This window comes from Carcharhinus amblyrhynchos, unplaced genomic scaffold (assembly GCF_965287045.1).
Source record: "Carcharhinus amblyrhynchos unplaced genomic scaffold, sCarAmb.v2.hapA chromosome_281, whole genome shotgun sequence".
NCBI classification, from domain to species: Eukaryota; Metazoa; Chordata; class Chondrichthyes; order Carcharhiniformes; family Carcharhinidae; genus Carcharhinus; species Carcharhinus amblyrhynchos.
Genome location: NW_027650021.1, coordinates 26149 through 53302, shown reverse-complemented (window position 1 = coordinate 53302; position 27154 = coordinate 26149). Strand labels below are relative to the sequence as shown.

The 27154-nt window shown below is 48.4% G+C and overlaps 1 protein-coding gene across 1 annotated transcript; it reads left to right on the top strand.

Annotated features, from left to right (window-relative positions):
- Nucleotides 1–62: 62 nt before the first annotated feature.
- On the top strand, nt 63–27154 carry LOC145338994 (SH2 domain-containing adapter protein D-like). Its single transcript, XM_080183415.1, has 3 exons — nt 63–556; nt 24468–24597; nt 27096–27154. Exons 1-3 carry the CDS (start codon nt 176–178, stop codon nt 27152–27154), a joined length of 570 nt encoding a protein of 189 aa, XP_080039541.1. The 5' UTR covers nt 63–175.

Below are 27154 nucleotides of genomic sequence, written 5' to 3'. Positions count from 1 at the left end.
TCTCCCTCTCTGTCTCCCTGTCCCTGTGTAAGGGGCTGCGGTGCCGGTTGGCGGCGCTGGAGTTCCTCTGTGTCTCTGCCTCGCCCTGCGATCCGGAGCCGGAGCGGGAGCGGAGGCAGACGGGGAGAGGAGCCCAGCGACACCGGCCCGGGCACAGCGATGCGCGGCTGCAGCGATGGCCAAATGGTTCAAGGAGCACCTGGGCTTCAGGAGCAGCAAGGGGCCCCCGCAGCCCCCCAAACCCGACTACCGGCCCCGGGCGGTGGGAGAGCCCGACATCCTGGCCGCCTACAAGCTGCAGAAGGAGCGGGACTTCGAGGATCCTTACCGGGGGCTGCAGCGGCTCCGCTCCGAGGGGGAGGCGGCTGGGGGCGGCGGCGCTCTCGTGCCTGGAGGCACCTTAACCGGCTCCTCTCCACACCCTCACCCCGCCAAGAAAGCAGCTTCTCCCGATGTCAGATTCATCTCCCCCAAACACCGCCTCATCAAAGTGGAGAACCCCGAGAAAAGCTGCAGCAAGTCCCCAACATCTCCCGAGGACAGCAGCCAGGGCAAGGTGAGAGCGCTCGCTGCCAAACTCCCCTAGTGTTCCTGCAACACAAACACTTTGTTTCCACTCTAATACTTTGTTTCTGAAATGGAATACTTTGTTTCCAGCCTAAGACTTCAGCCTTTTCCAGCGAAACAGTGTTTCCTCGTGAAATACTTTATTTCCAATGAAATATTTTTATACTTTCGTTCTTTCCCCAGTAAAAGTTTGTTCCCAATGAAATACTTTTGTCTTTCCAATTAAATATCTTTGTGTATTTTCCAATGAAATAATTGTTTTATCAATGAAATAATGTTTTTCCAAATAAGTACCTTTGTGTTTTCCAATAAAATTCCTTCATGTTTTCCCAATGAAATACTTCTGTCTTTCAATGAAATAATGTCTTTCCAAATAAATACCTTTGCGTCTTTCCTATAAAATTCCTTTGTTTTTTCCCCAATTAAATTTTATTTTTCAATGAAATAATTTTGTCTTTCCAAATAAATGTGTTTTTTCCAATTTAATTTTTAAAAACATTTCCAATGAAACACTTTGTTTCCAGTGAAATACGTACGATTTTTTTCCAATTAATATTTTTTGCTTTTTTTTCCAATGCAATACTTTGTTTTCCCAATTAAATGCTTTGTTTCCAGTGAAACACTTGTTTTTTTTTCCAATTAAGTTTTTTTTGTTCCAGTGCTGCCCCCCCCCCCCCCCCAAATAAAGTCCTTCTGTTTTTTGAAATGAAATATTTTGATTCTGAATTGTTAGAAGATATTTTGGCTTCCAACTCTTCAATATCAGAAATGAGCTGCGATTTAAAGGTTATTTCTCTCTGGCTTCCTCGTCACATTTTTACAAGCCTCTCTCCCGTTTATTTCAATTCACTTTATATCCCACGGGAGAGAGAGAGAGAAGAATGAAAGTTATTCTTTCTTTGTCTCTGCCTGCAACTTTCTCTCCATCCCCATCCCCACCCGGTGTCAGGGCTATTCCCTGGGTGTGGGTGTTGTGCAGTTTGGGAAGATGTGAGGGCCTGGGAAGCTCAGGCATCCCTGAAGGGGATTTTAACCCATTTCGAGTTGTCACTGAGAGCGGAGGGAAAGGTGTCAGAATGTGGACTGTTCCAACACAGGAATCTGTTTCTGAATAAATTGGGAGAATGTTTGCAGCGAGGCAGCTAAGGGACAGGACCGTGAGGGGAGAGCACCAAGCACTTCATTCTACAAAGAGCCGCCAGAATGTAGAGGGACCGAACGGACTCCTGCACTGTAAACTGTCTCTGTGTCAATCTGGATCGGGAGAGAAGACAGCCTATTCCACTATGGAGAGCATCACAGACGTGTTCTCATGCCTTATGTCTACTTTTTAGCCACTGTATAACACTGGGGTACAGTACTGGTGTTGATGGGTCTGTCACTGTATAACACTGGGGTACAGTACTGGTGGGGATGGGTCTGTCGCTGTATAACACTGGGGTACAGTACTGGTGGGGATGGGTCTGTCGCTGTATAACACTGGGGTACAGTACTGGTGTTGATGGGTCTGTCACTGTATAACACTGGGGTACAGTACTGGTGAGGACGAGTCTGTCGCTGTATAACACTGGGGTACAGTACTGGTGGGGATGGGTCTATCGTGGTATAACACTGGGGTACAGTACTGGTGTGGATGGGTCTGTCACTGTATAACACTGGGGTACAGTGCTGGTGGGGATGGGTCTGTCACTGTATAACACTGGAGTACAGTACTGGTGGGGACAGGTCTGTCGCTGTATATCACTGGGGTACAGTACTGGTGGGGATGGGTCTGTCGCTGTATAACACTGGGGTACAGTACTGGTGGGGATGGGTCTATCGTGGTATAACACTGGGGTACAGTACTGGTGTGGATGGGTCTGTCACTGTATAACACTGGGGTACAGTGCTGGTGGGGATGGGTCTGTCACTGTATAACACTGGAGTACAGTACTGGTGGGGACAGGTCTGTCGCTGTATATCACTGGGGTACAGTACTGGTGGGGATGGGTCTGTAACTGTATAACACTGGGGTACAGTACTGGTGGGGACGGGTCTGTCACTGTATAACACTGGGGTACAGTACTGGTGGGGACAGGTCTGTCGCTGTATAACACTGGGGTGCAGTACTGGTGGGGTTGAGCCTGTCACTGTATAACATTGGGGTACAGAACTGGTGGGGACAGAACTGCCACTGTATAACACTGGGATACAGTACTATGGGGACAGGTCTGCCACTGTATAACATTGGGGCACAGCACTGGTGGGGATGGGTCTGTCACTTAATAACACTGGGGTACAGTATTGGTGGGGATGGGTCTGTCACTGTATAATATTGGGGTACAGTACAGGTTGGGATGGGTCTGTCACTGTATAATATTGGGGTACAGTACTGGTGGGGGTGGTTCTGTCACTGTATAACACTGGGGTACAGTACTGGTGGGGGTGGTTCTGTCACTGTATAACACTGGAGTATATTACTGGTAGGGGTGGTTCTGTCACTGTATAACACTGGAGTACAGTACTGGTTGGGATAGGTCTGTCACTGTATAATATTGGGGTACAGTACTGCTGGGGGTGGTTCTGTCACTGTATAACACTGGGGATGGGCCTGTCACTGGATGGTAAAACAGAGGAGCTGCCTGATTTCTACCCGCCATGCCTCTTCCTCATCCCAGTGCTCTTGAGGCCAGTTATAGCTCTCAAACTGTTCCTATCTGAATTCCACTAAGTCAGTATCGAAAATGGGGGTTCAGTATCGAGTGGGATTGTCTTCAGAATCCTGGGGAAAGCACCTCCCAGTTTTCTGCTGGTGAAATTTCCTGTTTATAATTTTCACTAAAGCGTGCTGGTTTTTATGTGATGGCTTTTGACTTGGATAAATGCCCAGGCTTGTGCTGACAGATCTGTCCTTCCAAATTTGGACAGGCTCTGGGGAGGGAATGTTATAAAGTGGATAAAACCCCAGGGTGAAGAGCCGCTGAGATTTTTTTTGTCCAATCCTTCAAAACAACAGTCTGCAGTCGCTGTCTCCACTCAGTCCCAGAAAGTGCTCCAGGTTTCAACTTGTATTTACTGATGTCTCTCTGGCTCTCTAAGCAATGCACTGAATTAGAAATGTACACATTACAGCAGCACTCTGAATGTTTATTCGTGCTTGGTTTAAAGGTCAGTTGTGCAGGCAGTTTTGGAGGGGTGAGTGTAGTGGACATGGATCCTGTGGGTTGTTGCTTGACTGCTGTTCTCTTGGAATTAACATACAGCGCTATCATCACCGTCATTAACTCTCTGGTGTGGAATTAATCCACCATCAACTACGTGGGACATTGACAGAAAGCAATTACAAAAAAAAATACTTGGGACTTTCTACATGAAGCAGATTCAATAGGTTGGTAGCGAGTTGTAATACTGGATGGGCTGGGTCTGTCACTATATAAAACTGGGATACAAGACCAGTGGGGACGAGTCTGTCACTGTGCAAGACTGGGGTACAGTACTGGTGGGGATGGGTTTGTCACTGTATAACACTGGGGTACAGTACTGGTGTGGATGGGTCTGTCACTGTATAACACTGGGGTACAGTACTGGTGGGGATGGGTTTGTCACTGTATAACACTGGGGTACAGTACTGGTGGGGATGGGTTTGTCACTGTATAACACTGGGGTACAGTACTGGTGTGGATGGGTCTGTCACTGTATAACACTGGGGTACAGTACTGGTGTGGATGGGTTTGTCACTGTATAACACTGGGGTACAGTACTGGTGTGGATGGGTCTGTCACTGTATAACACTGGGGTACAGTACTGGTGGGGATGGGTTTGTCACTGTATAACACTGGGGTACAGTACTGGTGGGGATGGGTTTGTCACTGTATAACACTGGGGTACAGTACTGGTGGGGATGGGTCTGTCACTGTATAACATTGGGGTACAGTACTGGTGGGGATGGGTTTGTCACTGTATAACACTGGGGTACAGTACTGGTGGGGATAGGTCTGTCACTATAACACTGGGGTACAGTACTGGTGGGGATAGGTCTGTCACTATAACACTGGGGTACAGTACTGGTGGGGATAGGTCTGTCACTGTATAACACTGGGGTACAGTACTGGTGGGGATAGGTCTGTCACTGTATAACACTGGGGTACAGTACTTGGAGGGATGGGTCTGTCACTGTATAACACGAGTACAGTACTGGTGGGGATGGATCTGTCACTGTATAACATGGGTACAGTACTGGTGGGGACGGGTCTGTCGCTATATAACACTGGGGTATAGTACTGGTACAGCACTGCTGGAATTGGTGCTGATTCTGTGACTCATTCCCATTCAGGCTTTGTGGTTCTGAATTCTAAGATGAGATTTGCCTGTTTAGCATCACTCCATTATTTATATAAGTTTAAATAAGCATTCAAGTTAAATGTTGAGTTTGTTCTACAGAAAAAGTATTGACTGTCTGCCAGTAGTGGATGTTATTGAGATATGTGAATGGCATTACGAGTGGACTCTGAATCTAATCTTGACTGGTTTACCCTGCGACATATAGAACACTACAGCTCAAACAGGCCCTTCGGCCCACAAGTTGCGTCGATCACGTCTATACCTACCAAGCCATAGAACTATCTGTAACTTCCAATGCCATTAGATCCCATATACTCATCCAGAAGTCTTTTAAAAGACGCCAGCGAGTTCGCCTTTACCACCACCGACGGCAGCCGATTCCACCCACTCACCACCCTCTGAGTGAAAAATCTTTTTTAAAATTTTTTTTTCACCTTCAAGTATTTACCCCAAGCTTTTCCTGGAACTCGGGGCTGAATATTATCACCACCTGCAGCTTGATCCAAGTTCGATTCCTGGCTTGGGTGACAGTCTGTATGTTCTCCCCGTGTCTGCGTGGGTTTCCTCCAGTCTCTTCCCACTGTCCTAAAGACGTGCTGGTTAGGTGCATTGGCTGTGTTAGATTCTCCCACGGTGTACCCGAACAGTGCCGGAGTGTGGTGACCAGGGGATTTTCACAGTAACTTCATTGCAGTGTTAATGTAAGCCTTATTTGTGACTAATAAATAAACTTTAAGCTTTACCACCTTTTGCTGAACCTGTCATGATGTAAAAGAGTAATGTGAACCTTTAGCACATTGAACCATTGTAAAGGGGTGAGAGTGTGACTGTTATGAGTAAAGTTTATAAACCATGTGGCTCAGCGGTACAGTGGGCAGAAAATGGTTGGCCAGCACTGAATGGATCCTTTTTGAGTTAGGATGTCAGTGTTTATCTTAAACCCTATAAGCAGCTGGTACCCACACCTGGAGTATGCATCCAGATGTTTGGAATTTACAATTTCAGAAGGTATGCAGTTTATAGAGAGAGTGCAAAGATATGTGTTACCAGGAAAATGTAAGAGGGGAATAACAGGAGTGCTTAAGAATTCATAGAATCCCTACAGTGCAGAAGGAGGCCATTCAGCCCATCGAGTCTGTACTGACAACAATCCCACCCAGGCCTTATTCCCATAACCCCACACATTTACCCTGCTGGTTCCCCTGGCATTAAGGGGCAAGCTAGCATGTTCCACCCTCCTAACCTATACACCTTGTGACACGAGGGTCAATTTAGTATGTCCAATCAACCTAACCTGAATATGTGTGACACGGTAGCACAGTGGTTAGCACTGCTGCTTCACAGCTCCAGGGACCTGGGTTCGATTCCCAGCTTGGGTCACTCTCAGTGCGGAGGTTGCACATTCTCCTCATGTCTGCGTGAGTTACCTCCGGATGCTCTGGTTTCCTCCCACAGTCCAAAGATGTGCAGGTTAAGTTGATTGGCCATGCTAAATTTGCCCGTTAGATGCGTAGGTTAGAGGGACTAGTGGGTCAATATGTAGGGATATGGGGGTAGGGCCTGGGTGGGATTGTGGTTGGTGCAGACTCGATGGGCCCAATGGCCTCTTCCTGCGCTGTAGGGATTGTATGATCTTTGGGAGGAAACCGGAGCACCCAGAGGAAACCCACGCAGACATGGGGAGAATGTCCGAACTCTCTGCATAGACAGTGACCCAAGGCTGGAATTGAAGTCTTGAATTCTTGGATTACAATCTTTAGAGAAGAATTTTGATTTAGTTGAACTTTATAAATTGCTACTTGACATTTGTACCTCAAAGCCTGAAACATTCACAATTACACTGTTTTACATGGTCATCAGCACAAATGACAGAAATTTAGTTTGTGTTTATTACTCGCAATTATTTTTTCACAGATAATTGTTGATACTTGGAATGTTTTGCCTGGTGTTGTTGCAAACACTGAAACTGTAATGAACTTTTAGAAAGCTTGTCAGAAACATTGTACGATTCCTATGTCTGATCTTGCTTCAAGGTGGCACAGTGGTTAGCACTGCTGCCTCACAGCGCCAGCGACCCAGGTTCAATTCCAGCCTCAGGTCACTGTCTGTGTGGAGTCTGTACGTTCTCCCCGTGTCTGTGTGGGTTTCCTCTGGGTGCTCTGGTTTCCTCCCACAGTCTGAAAGACCGTGCTGGTTAGATTGATTGGTCATGCTAAATTGACCCTAGTGTCAAGAGGATTAGCAAGGTGAATATGTGGGGTTGCGGGTATAGGACCTGGGTAGGATTGTTGTCAGTGCAGGCTCGATGGGCTGAATGGCCTCCTTCCACACTGCAGGGATTCTATGTTGATTTGATTTGATTGATTTTTGTCACGTATTGGATACAGTGAAAAGTATTGTTTCTTGCGCACTATGCAGACAAAGCATACTGTACATAGGGAAGGAAAGGAGAGGGTGCAGAATGTAGTGTTACAGTCATAGCTAGGGTTTAGAGAAAGGTCAACTTGATATAAGTCAGGTCCATTCTAAAATCTGACAGCAGCAGGGAAAAAGCTGTTCTTGAGTCAGTTGGTATGTGACCTCAGACTTTTGTGTTTTTTTTCTTGATGGAAGAAGGTGGAAGAGAGAATGTCTGGGGTGCGTGAGGTCCTTAATTATACTGGCTGCTTTGCCGAGGCAGCGGGAAGTGTAGACAGAGTCTATGGATGGGAGGCTGGTTTGCGTGATGGAATGGGCTAAGTTCACAACCCTTTGTAGTTTCTTGCGGTCTTGGTCAGAGCAGGAGCCATACCAAGCTGTGATACAACCAGAAAGAATGCTTTCTATGGTGATCTGTAAAAATGTGCCACCTGGAATGTCAGATTTCCGATCAGGTTTCAGGAATGGGATTTGAACCCAGAACCTTTGGATTCTGGGGTAAGAATTCTACCCACTGAGCCATGGCATGGTGATTTTCTTTGGCCAATAAAGAGTGGCATTCTTCCATCTAGTTTGTAGAGTTGCCCTTTGCGACTTGCTTACAAAGATAGCATATCTTCAAAGATGCTGTATGAGTATAAAGCTCTTTGACTCCAATTTCAAAGAGGGCAAAACAAAAAGCAGAGACAGCGGGAAGTGTAGACAGAGTCAATAGATGGGAGGCTGGTTTGTGTGATGGTTTGGGCTACATTCACAACCCTTTGTAGTTCCTTGCGGCCTTGGGCAGAGCAGGAGCCCAGACCAAGCTGTGATACAATCAGAAAGAATGCTTTCTATGGTGCATCTGTAAAAATTGGTCAGAGTCATAGCGGACATGGGGAATTTCCTTAGTCTCCTGAGAAATTTGCTGCTGTTTCTAACACTGTGGCCTATGAGCTTTACACTGTATGGCAGCAAAGTAACCAGGACTAGGCCATTCAGCCCCTCAAATCTACACCACCACTCGATAAGACCAAGGCTGATCTTTCTGTCTCATCTCCACTTTCCTACTCTGCCCCCCAAGATCCTCTCTATGCCTTGTTCAATTTTAAATGAGACAGAAGAAGGCCACTCAGCCCATCAGGTCTGCACCGGCAGCAATCCCATTCCAGACCTTGTCCTCATAACTGCACATTTACCCTCTAATCCCCCTAATCTACACATCCTGGGACACTTAAGGGAGAATTTAGCATGGCTAATCCACCTAACCAGTATGTCTTTCGGACTGTGGGAGGAAACCGGAGTACCTGCGGAAACCCACGCAGACACGAGGAGAACGTGCAGACTCCACACAGCCAGTGACCCAATCTGGGAATCGAACCCTGGGTTCCTGGCACTGTGAGGCAGCAGTGCTAACTGCTGAGCCGCCTTTGTTGTTCATTACTGTTAAGGGTGTTGTGTGTTTGTTTTTAAGTGTCAGGATGCTGTGGCTTCAGGTCCCCATTCCAAAAAACTGAGCACAACATTGTGGCTGACACTCCCCGTGCATCACTGAGGAAGGTGCTGCCCTGTCAGAGGTGCCGTCTTTTGGACCTTAACCGATACCATTGATGTACCCAGCCATTTACACGTGTGTGCGCACCAGAGGGAAGGCCTGTTTGGAGGAGACAGAGATAGGGGGAGGGAGGAGGGTCAAGGTTCAGATTTGCACGACAGAGCCAAGAGCCAAGATGAAGACAACTCCCAAGAATTAACGGCATGAGGTTTGTGGTTTAGATCAAGGGTGGAGAGCAGATTGAGGCCATGACAAAGCAGGGAGTTTGCACCACTGCAGAGGTGAACAGATTACAGGTTGAGTCTCAAGAATTCGGGATGAAGGGGAGGTTATATTCAGAGGGATGTTGACTTTGACACAGTGACAGAGGAGAGCAGAGGAATGTTGCAACAGAACTATGCAGCATCCCGCAGCGTTACAACATGGCAGGAATGAGCACTGGTGACTAATACCTGAGTTAATTAACTGACATTCGAGGAATGTTCGAACACTGGGAGTATGTGCTTATCATTCTAATTTCCCCCTTCGGTTCCTGGAGTGCTTCATTACACAAGGGGGAAGCAGGTAGAGGAAGTACCATAGAGCAGAAACAAAAGGGGGTTTTGGAGGGAGGTTTACCCCAGTATAGCACACAAAGTCACTGCTCACTTTCATCATTGATTTAGAATGGCATTGGGTCTGATTCGCTGTCTGTGGTCCATGGGGATAGCGGCACTGCAGTGTTCTGGATCGCCATTACCCTGTTCGATTCCTTGCAGCTTGAAGGAGTTGTTCTGGTCTTGGCTGCGGTGGCCTTCCACAAGGCCAGGGGTGACAGGGGAGTGGGATTCGGTCGAACACCCTTCTCAACAACCCAGTAAAGGTTCAATGGGCCGAATGGCCTCCTTTTGCACTGAGAAGATTCCGTAAGTTTCAGCACTGTGGCATGGGTTCGATTCCCGGCTTGGGTCACTGTCTTTGTGGAGACTGCACGTTCTCCCCGTGTCTGCGTGGGTTTCCTCTGGATGCTCCGGTTTCCTCCCACAGTCCAAATATGTGCGGGTTAGATTGATTGGCCATGCTAAATTAACCCTAGTGTCGGGGGTCGGAAGGAATTAGTAGGGTAAATCTGTGGCATTATGGGAATAGGGCTTGGGAGGGATCATTATCCGTGCAGAATCTATGGACTGAATGGCTGCCTTGTGCACTGTAGGGATTATATGATTCTAACCGACTCAAGAACAGCTTCTTCCCTGCTGCTGTCAGGCTTTCGAATGGACCTACCATATATTAAGTTGATCTTTCTCTACACCCTAAGTATGACTGTAACACTACCTTCTGCACCCTTTCATTTCCTTCCACCCTAGGGACAGTATGTTTTGTCTCTATAATGCGTAAGAAACAATACTTTTCACTGTATCCCAATATAAGTGACAATAATAAATCAAATCTTGCATACTTGGGGAATGTTATTTAAGATGCTGACCCTTGAGGTACAGTATAATCATCCCATTCTGATCCGTGTCACCCAGCCCTTGTAAATGTATTCAACGGTCAGAGTGAGGATCAGATTATGACTCTGTCCATGGTGGAACAGCACTTGTTAGGTGGGAGTGAACGGTGGGGGTGCTGGTTCACACGAAGAAAGGCCTCTTGGCTGAGCTATGGGTTGGGGTTAGGGAGCTATGGAGCTGAAAAATTGAAAAGGAAAGTTCCCTTTCGCTCTGTCCAAAGAATTTTACCTCCTGTTCCGCGGAAATGGCTCAGAGCAGCTGTTCATTAACCATGTAAAGCAGATTAATCTGAATGAAACTCACTGAGAAGCAAATCAAGCAGATCATGGCTGAGTGGTTAAAAAGCTGAAGTAATTGTCAAGCATTTTCCATTCTGTCCGAGTCATTCTCAATGTTCAGTCCGGCTTAGTTTCTGAGCTGAAGCGTGCTCGCAACAGTGTACAGACTGGATAATCTCTGGCGTAGCGTACTATCACAGAATCCTTCCAGTGCAAAGAGAGCCATTCACCCCATCAAATCTATACCAGTGCATCATACCCAAGCCCCATCTCCCACCCTATCCCTGTAACCCAGCACATTTAGCGTGACCAATCCATCTAACCTGCACTTCTTTGGACACTAAGAGGCAATTTAGCGCGGCCAATCTGCCTAACCTAACATATCTTGGGACATTAAGGGGAAATTTACGTATGGCGGATCCATCTCAGCTACACTTCTTGGAACAATATGGGGCAATTTAGCATGGCCAATCCACCTAGCCTACACATCTTCGGAGTGCGGGAGGAAACCCACACAGACACAGGGAGAACATGCAAACTCTACACAGACAGTGACCCAAGTCGGGAATCGAACCTGGGTCCCTAGCACTGTGAGGCAATGGTGCTAACCACTGTGCTGCCTAGCATTATTTTGTCTGAAGCTGTAGCCTGATCATTGCTGATTGGACTGGCTATATCCTGTTTTAAATCCATTTTTATTCTGTTCTGCTGTCGACTCCAATTGAGGTAAAGTCACTTCCCAGAGAGAGCCCCAGCTCACCCAACCCTTTTGGTCTGCAGAATTCTTCCCTTCCTGAATTCTCCACCAATGTAATTGGTGCTCTGAATATAGTTGATTCAAGGCAGCTTTCACTGGGACATACATCTGTCTGTCCGAGACTGTTTCTCTTTCTGTATGTTAGTGGGCAGTGTGTCCGGGGAGGCAGCACAGCCAAACTGGATCATGTCCTGACCCACTCTTCCACAGGCCAGTGCTTTCACTAAAGTAACGCTCCTCTACACTGTCCCCCACCAAACACTCCCAGGACAGGTACAGCACGGGGTTAGATACAGAGTAAAGCTCCCTCTACACTGTCCCCCACCAAACACTCCCAGGACAGGTACAGCACGGGGTTAGATACAGAGTAAAGCTCCCTCTACACTGTCCCCCATCAAACACTCCCAGGACAGGTACAGCACGGGGTTAGATACAGAGTAAAGCTCCCTCTACACTGTCCCCCATCAAACACTCCCAGGACAGGTACAGCACAGGGTTAGATACAGAGTAAAGCTCCCTCTACACTGTCCCCATCAAACACTCCCAGGACAGGTACAGTATGGGGTTAGATACAGAGTAAAGCTCCCTCTACACTGTCCCCATCATTAAATGACATATTCCCCATCCTAGCCAAGGAATTCTGATGCCAGTTATGGCTCTTACCCATCTGCCTTACTGAGAGCAACCTGACCGTTGACTAATGATCAAACCTGCAGCTATCTCTGGCTGGTGCAGTTGGCACCAGTTTGGGCAGTGTATTCACTAGGCAGAGCATTGTGAGGTTCTAACCTCTTGAGCTCTGACAGAATTAGTTGTGACTGAATGGGTAAACTCGCTGTGCAGCAGAGATAGGCAAATTAGCCCTTTGCAGACTGTAGAAATCTTGACTCAAACAGAACATTGTTTTGGCAAACTGACCGCAGTATGAAAATAAGTTGTGATTTGACCGTGTACATCAGAACAGTAAAACAGAATGTCCGTATCAAGCCTGGACATCTGTGAGGGAGTTTACTCAGGATTAGTATGAGTGCGTCTGGTGCTTAAGAACCAGCCGCCGAGACTGGGAAGATCAGGAGTTTGGTTCCCCTGCTCTGCCCGTGTCTCTGCTAAATTGGCACTGCATTGGTTTGCAAAACATTCCCTGGGCAAGCAAGAGCGAGTCATTGTCCATTCCTCAATCCGCTATCCACTGACAGCTGTCAGAAAGTACAAAGCAGTACAAGACTGTGATGCCTCCTGTGGTTGAACAGCTAATAAAAAAATACTCTCTCGACACAAGGGGAGTATGGTGGCATAATCACTGGGTTAATCGTAGAATCCTACAGTGCAGAACGAGGCCATTCGGCCCATTGAGTCTGCATCGATCACAATCCCACACAGATCCTTTTCCTGTAACTCCACTCACCTATCTTACAAATCTCCCTCACACTAAGGGGCAATTTAGCCTGGCCAATCAACCTAATCTGCACATCTTTGGAGTGTGGGAGGAAACCTGAGCACCCGGAGGAAGCCCATGCAGACACGGAGAGAATGTGCAGACTCCGCACGGACCTCACCCAAGGCCGGAATTGAACCCAGGTCCCTGGCGCTGAGGCAGCAACACTAACCACTGTGCCACCGCGCTGCCCGTAATAATCTGGACATCTGGGCTAATACTTTGGGAGGTTTGAATCTCACCATGACAGCTGGTGAAATTTAAATTCAACTAATAAAATCTAGAATCTAAAGCTAGTGTCAGTACAGTATAAGAAACCATGAAACCATGGTCGCTTGTCATCAAAAAACACCCATCTGGTTCACTAATGTCCATTAGGGAAGGAAATCTGCCGTCCTTACCTGGTCTGGCCCACATGTGACTCCAGGGCCACAGCAATGTGGTTGACTCTCAACTGCCCTCTGAAATGGTCGAGAGAGACACGTGGGCAATTGGGGGGTGTCAGTAAATGTTGGCCCAGCCAGCAATGCCCGTATCTCAAGAAAGGATAAAACAAATCCATCAAATATTCCTGGTTTAGATACAGAGTAAAGTTCCCTTTACACTGTCCCCCATCAAACACTCCCAGGACAGGTACAGCACGGGGTTAGATACAGAGGAAAGCTCCCTCTACACTGTCCCCATCAAACACTCCCAGGACAGGTACAGCACAGGGTTAGATACAGAGTAAAGCTCCCTCTACACTGTCCCCCATCAAACACTCCCAGGACAGGTACAGCACAGGGTTAGATACAGAGTAAAGCTCCCTCTACACTGTCCCCCATCAAACACTCCTAGGACAGGTACAGCACGGGGTTAGGTACAGAGTAAAGCTCCCTCTACACTCTTCCAATGAGTTGTCCCATCTCATGAGAATGATGTATATAGTCAGTTATGATCAGCCTTATGTCTGTAAGCTTGTGTTTGAAATTAAGAAAATAAGGAGAGGATGCAATTTCTGTCTGATCCCAGCATCAAAACACTCACTGCCAATGTCCTCTCTTCCTGTACTCACTGTAGTCAGTGTGCAGGGACTGAGAGAGGGAGGAGAATCCTTTTCTGATGGAGATATTGGCAAAGCTGTTTGAGGTTATCTGAGTGGCGCAGTGCCCATTCTTTGCCCTCCTGTGTCAGCTGTTCTTTTTCCATGCTAAGCGGTGACCAGCGCACAAATGTTTCGTCGGCAACAGGAGGGTTACAAGATAGCATTTTGGCTCAGTTGCCTTGTTCTAGATTGCAGTGGCATGGTGGCACAGTGATTAGTACTGCTGCCTCAATGCCAGGGTCCCAGGTTCGATTCCCGGCTTGGGTGACTGTGCTGAGTTTGCATGTTCTCCCTGTATCTGCATGGGTTTCCTCTGGGTGCTCTGGTTTCATAGAATCACAGAATCCTTACAATGCAGAAGGAGGCCATTCGGCCCTGAGTCTGTACTGACTCTTACCCAGGCTTTTCCTGTTACCCCACGTCGTGATCCCACTGATGCTTCTAACCTGCACATCTTTGGGCTGTGGGAGGAAACTGGAGCACCCGGAGGAAACCCACGCAGACACGGGGAGAACATGCAAACTCCACACGGACCCAAAGCTGCGTCCCTAGTGCTGTGATTTGATTTATTGTTGTCACATGTATTAACATACAGTGAAAAGTATTGTTTCTTGCACACTATCCAGACGAAGCATACAGTTCATAGAGAAGGAAAGGAGAGAGTGCAGAATGTAATGTTGCAATCATAAGGTATAGAGAAAGATCAACTTAATGCAAAGTAGGTCCATTCAAAAGTCCGATGGCAGCAATGCTAACCACTGCGCCACTGTTCTGCTCCAAAGATATGCAGGTTAAGTTGATGCTAAGTTGACCCTAAATCTCAGGGAGATTAGCAGGGTAAATATGTGGGGTTACGGGAATAGAGCCTGGGTGGGTCGGTGCAGGCTCGATGGGCCGAATGGCCGCCTTTTGCACTGCAGGGATTGTATGATTCTGGGAGGGGTGTTGGAGGAGGGTATTGGGGTTCTGATACTGTGACACAGGGTCGGCTGGCTGGGCTGAGTGAGCGAGTGCAGAGCTATTTGCGTGACTTCACCAGAGAGATGTCAAGCTGGCATGATTAACACTTGAGCACACGGGTGTGAAATCTGTTTCCTTGCTGGAATCTCGCGACTAATACAATTACAAGAGGCTGATTGGTTTGTCGCAGACTTCTGTCTCCAGCCCCGTGGGGAGACGGCTGACTGTTCGACACGTCCCGTCTGCAACACATCTCGGACACGGCGAGCCTTCCTGGCCTGAGCAGCTCAGTCTTATCGGCAGCCTGAGGGCTGGGGGTGGGGGGTGACCCCTGCTGAATGTTACATGTGATGTGGGTATGCCGGTGTTGGACTGGCGTAAACACAGTAAAAAGTCTGACAACACCAGGTTTTAGTCCAACCTATTTATTTGATAATATTATCAAATAAATAGGTTGGACTAAAACCTGGTGTTGTCAGACTTTTTAGAATGTTACATGTGGCAGGCAGATGATGGAAGGACTCCCTTTTTGCGTGAATGAAGCAGACCAGGCCCCGGGCAATAGCTGGGGGGAGGGTGGGGGAATCGATGTGAACGTGTCTGCTGTAAGCAGTGGGTAGTCACAGCTGTGATTTAAGCAGTTGGGGGGCCCTGGGTGAGCGAGGAGGGAGTTTTAACATTAGCTTCCCTCAGTATTTTATGCTCTCTGGCAGTGAAACACAAGTCTCAGGCTGGCACTCCCTAAGCGCAGTGCTGGGGAAGTGCTGCACTGTCACAGGTGCCACGTCCCTGTCTGCCCACTACGATGGGCATGAAGGATACCACAGCACCATGCAGCAGGGGAGTTCTCCCTTGTGCCCTGGCAGAGATTTATTCTTCAACCAGCATCACCAAAGAAAAGAGGTGGCACGCTGGTGCAGTGGTTAGCACTGCTGCCTCACAGTGCCAGGGACCCGGGTTCAATTCCAGTCTTCGGCGACTGTCTGCATGTTCTCCCTGCGTCTGCGTGGGTTTCCTCCAGTTTCCTCCCACAGTCCCAAGATGTGCAGATCAAGTGGATTGGCCATGCTAAATTGCCCCTTCGTGTCCAAGGATGCAGTAAGAGGTCTCACAACACCAGGTTAAAGTCCAACAAGTTCATTTGGCAGCACGAGCTTTCGGAGTGCCGCTCCTTCATCACTCATCCAAAAGCTCGTGCTACCACATAAACCTGTCGGACTTTAACCTGGGGTTGTGAGACTTCTTACTGTGCCCACCCCAGTCCAACGCCGGCATCTCCACATCATGTCCAAAGATGTGTAGGTTAGGTAGATTGGCCATGCTAAATTGCCCCTTAGTGTACCAAGATGTGCAGGTTAGGTGGATTAGCCATGTGGGTTACGGAGATAGGATGGGAGAGAGGGTAAGGGATACAAAAACAGTGCAGATTTGATGGGCCAAATGGCCACCTCCTGCACTGTTGTGATTCTGTGAATAGACTGTTATCGTATTTTTTTTTGTGAAATCTTGCTGTGCAAAATGTGGCTGCTACATTTCCTGATGCTGCAACAGTGACAGCAGTTAAAAATGTTTAATTTGGTGCCTTCTAAGATTGTGAAAGGCGCTATATAAATGCAAGCTCATGTATTGGCTGACGTTTGGGGAATGACTAACTCGAGCAGTATCACATAACTCGAACTCTGAGTTCACATTAAAGCACGTTCCATTTCACCCTGGCCCCCTGGCTCCCTGTAATAAATTTACTTCATTATTTTAATGCTTCCTCCTTCTCTGAAAGCCTCTACCGTCTCCCCGGAGTCTGCCTGCACTCCTGCTGTGTGCGCCATAGTATTTTAACCTAAGAGCTTATTCTTTGTATGAGCTATCCGGCTTTGGGAGGCATCATTTAGATTCCTCAGCTCGGATCGCTGTCTGAGTTTTCACGTTCTCCCCATGACAGCACGGGTTTCCTCCGGGTGCTCCAGTTTTTTGATTTGATTCATTATTGACACGTGTATAGTGGAAAGTATTGTTTCTTACGCTCTGTACTGACAAAGCATACCATTCATAGAGAAGGAAAGGAGAGAGTGCAGAATGTAGTGTTACAGTTAGAGCTAGGGTGTAGAGAAAGATCAACTTAATGCGGGGTAGGTCCATTCAGAAGTCTGACAGCAGCAGGGAAGAAGCTGTTCCTGAATCAGTTGGTACGTATCCTCAGACTTTTGTATCTTTTTTCCAATGGAAGGTGGTGGAAGAAAGAATGTCCGGGGTGTGTGGGATCCTTGATTATGCTGGCTGCTTTGCCAAGGCAGTGGGAAGTGTAGACAGAGTCAATGGATGGGAGGCTGGTTTGTGTGATGGATTGGGCTACATTCACAACCTTTTGTAGTTTCTTGTGGTCTTGGGCAGAGCAGGAGCCCAGACCAAGATGTGGTTTCCTCCCACAGTCTGAAAGACGTGTTGGTTAGGGTGCATTGGCCATGCTAAATTATCCTTCAGTGTACCTGAACAGGCACCAGTGTGTGGCGACTAGGGGATTTTCACAGTAACTTCATTGCAGCGTTAATGTTAGCCTTTTGTATCTGCTTGGGCCCTCTGATTGCTGGGTGTGCACTACCCATGGTGCACACTGGGGTGATGATGAAAAGGGGGTTGTCTGCCAAGCTAACCTCTCACCTATCTAAGGGGTGCTGAGGCCAATCTTTACTTGTTGCCTAGGGGGATGCGAGTTCCTGCTGGAACTGGTGGCAGAGGGGTCTCTGATCTTGGGTTCATATCACATTATCTGTAACCCCCATGACTTGCCTGGGCTTACAACATCTCACTAACTGTCCTGTCTGGAGACAATACACATCTCTTTAACCTATGCTTAATGTTATCTCCACTCACATTGTCCGTATCTTTAAGACTAGCTGGAAAGACTTGCATTCTAATCAGTATTCTGTAAACTGTGTGTGCCTTTATATGTCCTGTTTCTGATCAGAACTTTCCACTCACCTGACGAAGGAGCAGCGCTCTGAAAGCTAGTGGCATTTACTACCAAATAAACCTGTTGGACTTTAACCTGGTGTTGAGAGATTTCTTATTGTGTTTACCCCAGTCCAACACCGGCATCTCCACATCATGGGTCAGCGATGCCAACATTCCATGGAATAATATCTTTTAAAAAGACAATCCAGGCTGGATTTGACGAGTGGAACTGAGAGTAGGAAGGGTTGGAGGCTGACTGGCAGCTCACTCATTCTAGTTATGATTTTGCATCTTTTTGGAGTGGTCAGGGAGTCTTTGTCTCTCTCTCTCTCTCTCCCTCTCTCTACATTGCTCTCCCCCTTTCACTGTGTCTCTTATTGTCTCTCTCTCTCCTCTCCCTGTCTCAATTTGTGTGTCTCTCCCCCCCTCTGTTCTATGTGCGTGTATGTCTTTGTGTGTGTCTCTCTGTCTGTTTGTTGCTCTGTGTGTGTGTCTCCCCCTCTCTTTGTCACTCTCTCCATGTCTCTGTCTCCTACCCCTCTCTCTCTGTCACTGTGTGTCTCCGTCTCTCTGTCATGCTCTCTATGTCTCTGTCTCCCCTGCTGTCTCTCTGTTGCTCTGTGTGTGTGTGTGTCCCTTTCTCTTTGTCACCCTCTCCCCTCTCTCCCTCTTTGTCGCAGTGTATGTTCCCTCTCTCTCTTTGTCACTCTCTGTCTGTGTCTCTGTTCTCCCCACTCGTTACCCCCTCCCTCTTTCTGTCAAGAGTTGTCTAGGTTGGAACCAGCTAGGAGATTGACCTCTGTCTGCAATCTCTGGGTGACTGTTGCAAATTGCCACTTGTTAAAGCTTACACAGAGACTGCTCCCAATTCCCAGCTCGGAGGAGAGTGGATAAATCCGTCATGGTGTGTGAGGAGAGCTGCAGCCCCCCTGGTTTAACCTTTTCCTGCTCCTCTCGCCCTCGTGCGCTCTCGCTCTCTCCATCCATTGGCTCCTCGTTGGGGGAGAAGGGGTCTCTGCTTCACGGGGCATCCAATGGCACCTCCACTGGGCACCCATCACGGTAAACCTCGGGTATGACTGTGGGTTGGCTGTTCGACTCTGCCAGCATCGCAATCGAGTGAGGTGAGGTTAGAATCGGGGAGCTGTGAGGAGGGAGCCGTGTGGGTGCAGGGAGAAAAGGAGAAGCGCCACACACAAACTCAGTCACTGACATCGAGCGAATATCAGAGAGCGAAGAACAGGCACACATTAGAGATCAGAATAAAGCCCAGCGACAGAGAAACACAAACAGGCTTAGAGACAGCCACGCAACTGGAACTGCTCGTGGTTAGGGGTCACCGCGTGAGGATCGGTTTATAAAACATAAAAAAACTCATTTTGCTCCAGAAATGAGAAGAGATTGCTGTGTCAGAGTTACAGAGTTATAGAGGTTTATAGCATAGAAACAGACTCTTCAGCCCAAATTGCCCATGCCACCCTTTTATTTTAAACCCCTAAACTAATCCCAATTGCCCGCATTTGGCCCACATCCCTCGATACCCATCTTACCCATGTAATTGTCTAAATGTTTTTTAAAAGACAAAATTGTACCCGCCTCTACTACTACCTCTGGCAGCTTGTTCCAGACATTCATCACCCTCTGTGTGAAAAAATTGCCCCTCTCGACAATTTTGTGTCTCTCCCCTCTCACCTTAAACCTGTGCCCTCTAGTTTTAGACTCCTCGACCTTTGGAAAAAGTTGTTGAAAAGCTAGCTATGTCCACCCCTGAGGCTGACATCTTACATCTATGTGTTAGTGCCATGATGTGAGATGCCGGTTGGACTGGGGTGGGCACAGAAAGAAGTCTCACAACACCAGGTTAAAGTCCAACTGGTTTATTTGGAATCGTGAGCTTTCGGAGCGCTGCTCCTTCCTTAGGTGAGTGGAGTTATGTTCGCAAATGGCATATACGAACACAAACTCAATTTACAGGATAATGGTTGGAATATGAGTCTTTACAGGTAATCAAGTTTTAAAGGTACAGACAATGTGAGTGCAGAGAGGGCCAAGCATCTTTCCAAGGTGTGCCAGATCATCGACACGGATGCCATCATCTCACATGAGAACACCAGTTACATAGTACATACTCTTGCGACTTGGCCAATGCTGCCTACCTGATACGCTGCAGGAATGGGTGTCCTGAGGCATGGTACACTGGGGAGACCAGGCAGATGCTACATCAATAGATGAATGAACACTGCTCGACAATCACCGAGCAAGAATGTTCTCTTCTTGTTGGGGAACACTTCAGCGGTCACAGGCATTCAGCCTCTGATCTTTGGATAAGCGTTCTCCAAGGAGGCCTTCACGACACACGACCACGCAGAATCGCTGTGCAGAAACTGATAACCACACATGAAGACGGGATCTTGGGTTCATGTCACACTATTTATAATCCTCACAACTTACCTGAACTTGCAAAATCTCACTAACCGTCCTGTCTGGAGATAATACACATCTCTTTAACCTGTGCTTAACCCTTTCTCCATTCACATTGTCTGTACCTTGAAGACTTGATTACCTGTAAAGACTCGCATTCCAATCATTATTTGGTAAACTGAGTTTGTGTCTTTATATGCCCTGTTTGTGAACAGAACTCCCACTCACCTGACAAAGGAACAGCACTCCAAAAGATAGTGGCTTTTGCTACCAAATAAACCTGTTGGACTTTAACCTGGTGTTGTGAGGCTTCTTACTGTGTTTACACACACAGTTGATTTTACTACGTCTGTCTTCTGTCTTTCTTTCTGTTTCTTTCTCAGTCTTTGTCTCTCTCTACCTCTCTCCACGTTGCTTTCCCCCTCTCTGTGTCACTCATTGTCTCTCTTCTCTCCCTCTCTCGATTTTTGTGTCTCGCTCTCTCTGTCTTTGTGCAACTCGTTCTGTTCGTGTGTGTGTGTGTATCTGTCTCTCTCTTTGTCGCTGTGTATTTGCGTGTCTATGTCCCTCTCTTTGTCACGCTCTCCCTAAGTCTCTGTCTCTCCCTCTGTCTATCTGTCTTTTGCTGTGTCTCTGTCTCTGACTCTTTCTCTGTTGCTTTCTCCCTGTGTTTCTCCCTCTCTCTCTCTGTGCTTCTCCCCCTGTGTGTGTGTGTGTCTCTGTCTCCCCCCCCCATCTCTCTGTCTCCCCCCCCAATCTCTCTCTCTCCCTCTGTATGTGTGTGTCTTTGTCTCTCTTTTCCCTGCTGTCTCTGTCATCTCTCTCTGTCTCTGTGTTCTCTGCCCCTCCCTCTCTCTCTTTGTGTGTGTGTGTGTCTCACTCTGCCTCTCCCCCCACCCCCTTTCTCTCTCTGTCTCTCTCTCTCAATGAGAGTGCATGTGTGTGTCTAATTAGGGGATAGTGTCCAGGAGCTGGAACCTGGTTGATTTTGCGTGCTGTCTTCTGGTCGCGCCCCAGTGCACCTTCCCCGCCTGTCAGTGCCGTATGGTTTAGAATGACACCCAACAACTGGAGACCAACAGGAACGTGAGGATAAAAAAAAACCCAGGAGAGGTGGGAATGCCGGAGGGTGGGGGGGATATATCAGTGTCTGAAGGTGATGAGAGTCTGGGGTCTGAGCCTGTGTCTCGGTAGGCGATGACGGAGGAATATTTGGACTTGTCGCTGAGATTGCTTTTGACTGACAGGGTGTAATTGATATTGCCGCCTGCTCGCAAGGCTGCAGCTCATCTCGGGAGCTAAACTAGCAACCGTCGAAAGAAAATACATGCCACTGACACATCGACTGACATATCCAATTTCTGCTCACACCAGCGTGCCTCCGGCTTGTGTTTTACTGGCTTTTCAATCAGTCCCACCCCTCTGCGCTGCACCCACCCCAACCTCCAGAGTCCCTCTGCCCAACAAGGTGCCTACTGTTCCATTTACCCCCTTTTCAAATCCTGAGCGTTTCGAAACTCTCTTCCTAAAGGGAGATTTGGATTTATACCCGGGTGCGGGGTTGGGGGGAGAATCTGAGTTGAGGGGGTTGAGCTATGAGGAGAGGCTGAATAAACTGGGCTTGTACTCGTTAGAGTTTAGAAGAATGAGGGGAGATCTCATTGAGACGTATAAGATGTTGAATGGGATGGATAGGATAGAGGTGGAGAGACTCTTCCCGCTCAGAAAGGACAGTAGGACTAGGGGGCACAGCCTCAAGATAAAGGTGGGGCGGTTTAGAATGGAGTTGAGGAACTTCTTCACTCAAAGGGTGGTGAATCTCTGGAATTCTCTGCCCATTGAGGTGGTGGAGGCTGCCTCGCTAAATATTTTTAAGACGCGGGTTGATAGGTTTTTGATAAGAGAGGGGATTAAGGGTTATGGGGAGAGGGCGGGAATGTGGAACTGAGCCACGACAGATCAGCCATGATCTTATTGAATGGCGGGGCAGGCTCGAAGGGCTGGATGGCCTACTCCTGCTCCTATTTCTTATGTTCTTATGTTACGTTCAACAAAGAGTTGGTCTGCCCTCTCTGCGTCCCACTTTGTGGGTGGGGTGGGGTTAAGGCTTTACGGGGCATTGGCGGGTATCTTGCCTAAGTGCCCATTTCATGAGTGGAAGGAGGTAGGGATGGCGGGCACTGGGAAAGGTGCTGGGGGCGGGCGAGGGATCTTGTGCGAACTCCAATCCTGGGTAGACGGTTCGTTTCCTGTCATCACAAACATTGTGAGGTTAGGGCCAGTGACCTGATGAAGGGACAACGCTCGGAAAGCTCGTGCTACCAAATAAACCCGTTTGCCTTGAACCTGGTGTTGTGAGACTTCTTACTTGAGGACATGAGTAAACCAACACAATTCCCCAGTCCCCATGAGTCACTATTTATTAATTCCAGACTTTTATTGGACAACCACTGTGCTTCGGAGTTGGAGATGTGTGGGAAGGTTAATGGCACCCTTGAGGGTCCTCCTTCCTCAAGTGGAACCAGACCCTCGGGGGTAGGAGAGGGCGTGGGGAATTAAAGCACGCAGAGCAGAGGAAATAAATGGAGAAACTCTGATTTTTCCTTCACGCCAGCTGTTTGCAGAGGAGGGTGATGAGGCAGAGGAGTTTGTCGATGCAGCCAGCACACTTTGGGCGTTTACCTTCCTGTGGCTGGAGACTGATATTTCCTGCCTCCTCCTCCTCCTCCTCTCCACTTCCCAGCTGTCTCATCACTTGTCCTGTTTTATCCGGTGTAGATCCCACACCCTGCGCTCGGGAAAACGTCTGAAGTTGCTTCCTGGCAATGCCCACTGTGTCGTGACCTTGCCCACGTGAAGGCAGCTCTCGGGGTCTGTGCGTCTCTCAGCCTTTGATGAAATACTTGTTTGTCAATTAGTTGATGGAAGTGCCTGCAAACCATCGATAAACTCTTTCTAGTGAAGCTTATTTATTAGTCACAGGTGGGCTTACATTCACACTGCAATGAAGTTACTGTAAAATTCCCCTCCTGACCAGTTCCCCCTGCCCCCATCTCCTGAGTGTGGTTTACTGATGCTAGTCTGACCCTAATCTCTGCACCCAGAACCATAGAATCCCTACAGTGCAGAAGAGGCCATTTGGCCCATCAAGTGTCTGACAGACCATCTTACCCAGCCTTCTACCTGTTCCTTAGCCCCAAACCACACATTTTCCATGGCTAATCCCACTTAACCTGCACATATTTGAACCCTAAGGGGCAACTTAGCATGACCAATCCACCTAACTTACTCATCTTTGAATGCTAAGGGACAATTTAGCATGGCCTAACCTACACAACGTGGACATAAGGAGCAATTTTCCAATGGTTAACCCCACTTAACCTACACATCTTTGAACACCAAGGGACAATTTAGCATGGCTAATCCCACCTGACCACATCTTTGGACTGTGGGAAAGCAGAGCACGTGGAGGAAACCCACGCAGACACGGGAAGAATATGCAAACTGCACATAGACAGTGACATGAGGCAGCAATTAAACCCGGGTCCCTGGCATTGTGAGGCAGCACTGCTAACCACTGTGCCACCCTAGGCAGTTCAAATACCATATAATGAGTTTGAATCCATGCCTTTTCGCAGTTGGGCGGCCCATCCCGGAGTGGGAGGAATGGCTGGGAAGTGAATATGAGAATCAGTTGGGAATCTGTATGGGCTGATTGCCACCCAAGCTGGGAAGCGCGAGCATGAAGTGGGCACTGGGGGCCAGGGAAGAATTGGGGCCTGGCGATGCCCGCCACAGTCAGATAGCTGGCGGCCTTTGCAATAGGACCTGGCGTTCGAGTGGGCTTTGACATGGTGGGGTTTGAAGGATTCCTCGCCAGGGGATGAGAGTGGAGGCAACAGGATGAAGAAAACTGTTAGAATGAGGAAGTTGGTACCTGAAGTGATGAATCTGCCATTGCCCCTCTCCTTGCTGTGTTCTTGAGTGAGAGATTAACGGTTATCTGCCACTTTGCTTTCGCCGTGTTGTGTTGTGTCGGTATCAAAGGTTTGACCTCAACATTATTTACACCTTACAGTTTGTCACCTTGACGAAGCTTTCTCTCCTTGCATTATTGAGAGATTTACTGATCTCCACGCCCGCAGGGCTGTGGAATCCAGATTTTAAACACATACAGAAACAATTACCCATTCAACGAGCGCTCAGTGTATAATCTGTCTCCTTTTGCGTTTTAATTTGTGTCGCTGACAGGTCATTATTCTGGAAGACTATGCTGATCCTTTCGATGCTAAGCAGGTTGGCGTGGCTCAGGTTGGATCAGAGAAAGTGGCCGAGAACGATGGTTACATGGAACCTTACGAAGCCCAGAAGATGATGGCAGGTAATAAATATCTAACGGGTCAGTGTGAGCAGCTTTTAGTTTTTAACTTCTCCCTACTAGCTCCCTTTCATGGGGGCCAGGTTGGCATTGAATCACGGGCTGTCTGCAACGTGGCGACAAATCCGGATAGGTTTATGATGAGTGAACAGTGCCCCGGGCAAGTGCCTCTTCCCTTTAAGACTAATTTGCATTTTTATAGCGCCTTTGATTCAGTACAAACATTCCAAGGTGCTTGATGGAAGTGTTACCATGCAGAGTTCAATACAGAACCACTGGAGAGTCACAAACATTTGCACAGAGGTAGATTGGAAGCTTTAAGTTTAAAGTTTATTTATTAATGTCACAAGTAGGCTTACATTAACACTGCAGTGAAGTTACTGTGAAAATCCGAGTGTCATCACACTCCTGCCCCTGTTCGGGTTACACTGAGGGAGAATTTAGCACGGCCGATGCACCCTAACCAGCACGTCGTTCGGACTGTGGGAGGAAATCGGAGCACCCAGAGGAAACCCACGCAGACACGGGGAGAATGTGCAAACTCCACACAGACAGTGACCCAAGCTGGGAATTGAACCCAGGTCCTTGGTGCTGTGAGGCAGCAGCGCCAACGTGCTGCCCACACATGGTGTGAACCCAACTTGCCAGAGCTTTGACTTTAAACTTTAAACCCAAGTCCATCTGTCTACCCCAATGATAGACAGACAGGGTCACACCGATGGCACGGTGGTTAGCTCTGCTGCCTCACAGCACCAGGGTCCCAGGTTCAGTTCCGGTGTCTGGTCACTGTCTGAGTGGAGTCTGCACATTCTCACTGTGTCTGCATGGGTTTCCTCCCACACTCCGAAGATGTGCGGGTTAGGTGGATTTGCCTTGCTAAATTGCCCATTAGTGTCAGGGGGATGAGCATGGTAAATATATGGGGATAGGGCCTGGGTGGGATTGTTGTCAGTACAGGCTCAATGGGCGGAATGGCCGCCTTCTGCGCTGTAGGGATTCTATGAAAAGCAAAATACTCTGGATGCTGAAACAAAAGCAGAAAATGCTGGAAAATCTCAGCAGGTCTGACAGCGTCTGTGGAGAGAGAATAGAGGTGACGTTTCGAGTCTGGATTTAAACTCGAAGAGAAATAAACCTGGGCTGAGGAAATAATAAGAATGATCTATTTCCGAGTCTGGGTGGTGAGTGACTGTGAGGGGAGCTCGCAGGTGGCGTTCCCATGTACCTTGTCCTAAATAGTAGAGGTTGTAGGTTTGGAGGTGCTGTCGAAGGGACCATGGCAAGTTTCCTCCCCATCTAGTGTGTGTGATCGGATTGTTGTACGCTGGTGGGAATTGAGGGCAGGGGGAGTTGAAGCTGTCTGTCAGACTGGCAGTCCACCGCTCACCGCCCAACAGGCTCTGGAGGCTGACACTCCGCTCACACCCAAGGAGCATGCACTCAGACGGTCAACACTCCAATGGGAGGGGAGGATATTGGTGTGAAGAGGGGAATGGAGAGCGCTGGTGGGTCCTCGCTCACAGCTTCCCCCCTATCACTGGCACAGTGGTTGGCACTGCCACCTCGCAGCTGCCAGGGTTCGATTCCCGGCTGGGGTCACTGTCTGTGCAGAGTCTGCACATTCTCCTCGTATCTGCGTGGGTTTCCTCCGGGTGCCCCAGTTTCCTCCCACAGTGTGAAGATGTGCGGGTTGGGTGGATTGGCTGTACTAAATTGCTCCTTGGTGTCAGGGGGACTAGCTGGGGTAAATGATGGGGTTGTGGCGAAAGGGGCTGGTGGGATTGTTGTCGGCGCAGGCTCGATGGGCCGAATGGCCTCTTCCTCACTGTCGGGATGCTACGACTTGCTGCCAACCTGGACTAATGTCCTTGTTTGGATTCTGTCGGAACAGACTGTGGCTTAATTACCACTCTCCAAGTCTGACAGCAGCCCACTTTGGCTGCCTTCCTAGAATTGGTTCACTGATGATTCCAGCTTTCGAACCAACTGCAAGAAACCTTGTTTGTCTGTCAGACCCGAAAGACAGGCCCTCTTTATTCCTCTGCCTTGGTTGTTGCCCCTCACCATCGTGTGCCCTTTGCCCACACACAATATCCGCACACACGCCCGCGCGCACAGACACACACAAGATTTCTGTGTTAAGTTTGTGTTTTGTATCACAGCGGCTGTTTGTCTGCGCACGGTTTTGCGAGGATGGGCTGCAGTGACATTCTCTCTCTCCCTCTGTGCCTGGCAGAAAGCAATCAGAATGAGTCGCATCCCGCTGAGCACAGCTCCCCCACCCCTCCACCCACTCACCCCCCCTCCCCACCCCTCCACCCACCCACTCACCCCCCTCCCCCAGTCCAAAGTGAGTCACCGTCTTGACTGATCTCATCGCTGGCGGGGCAAAGAGTTGCCTCGATTTGATTAGAGTGGAGGCTGTGCCTTCAAAGCAAGTCTCAGTGCGTGTGCGGACACCAAATGTTAATACATTCATTTGTGCTTATATTAACTTACAGCCACCTCTCTGAGCACAAGAAAGCTGGTGATTAACACAAATATGATCCCCATGAGGTAA

Coding starts and splice junctions, on each gene's coding strand:
- LOC145338994 (XM_080183415.1), top strand. CDS start 176: ATGGCCAAATGGTTCAAGGAGCACCTGGGCTTCAGGAGCAGCAAGGGG. Junction 557..24,467: donor AGGACAGCAGCCAGGGCAAG/GTGAGAGCGCTC, acceptor TGTCGCTGACAG/GTCATTATTCTGGAAGACTA. Junction 24,598..27,095: donor AGCCCAGAAGATGATGGCAG/GTAATAAATATC, acceptor ATTAACTTACAG/CCACCTCTCTGAGCACAAGA.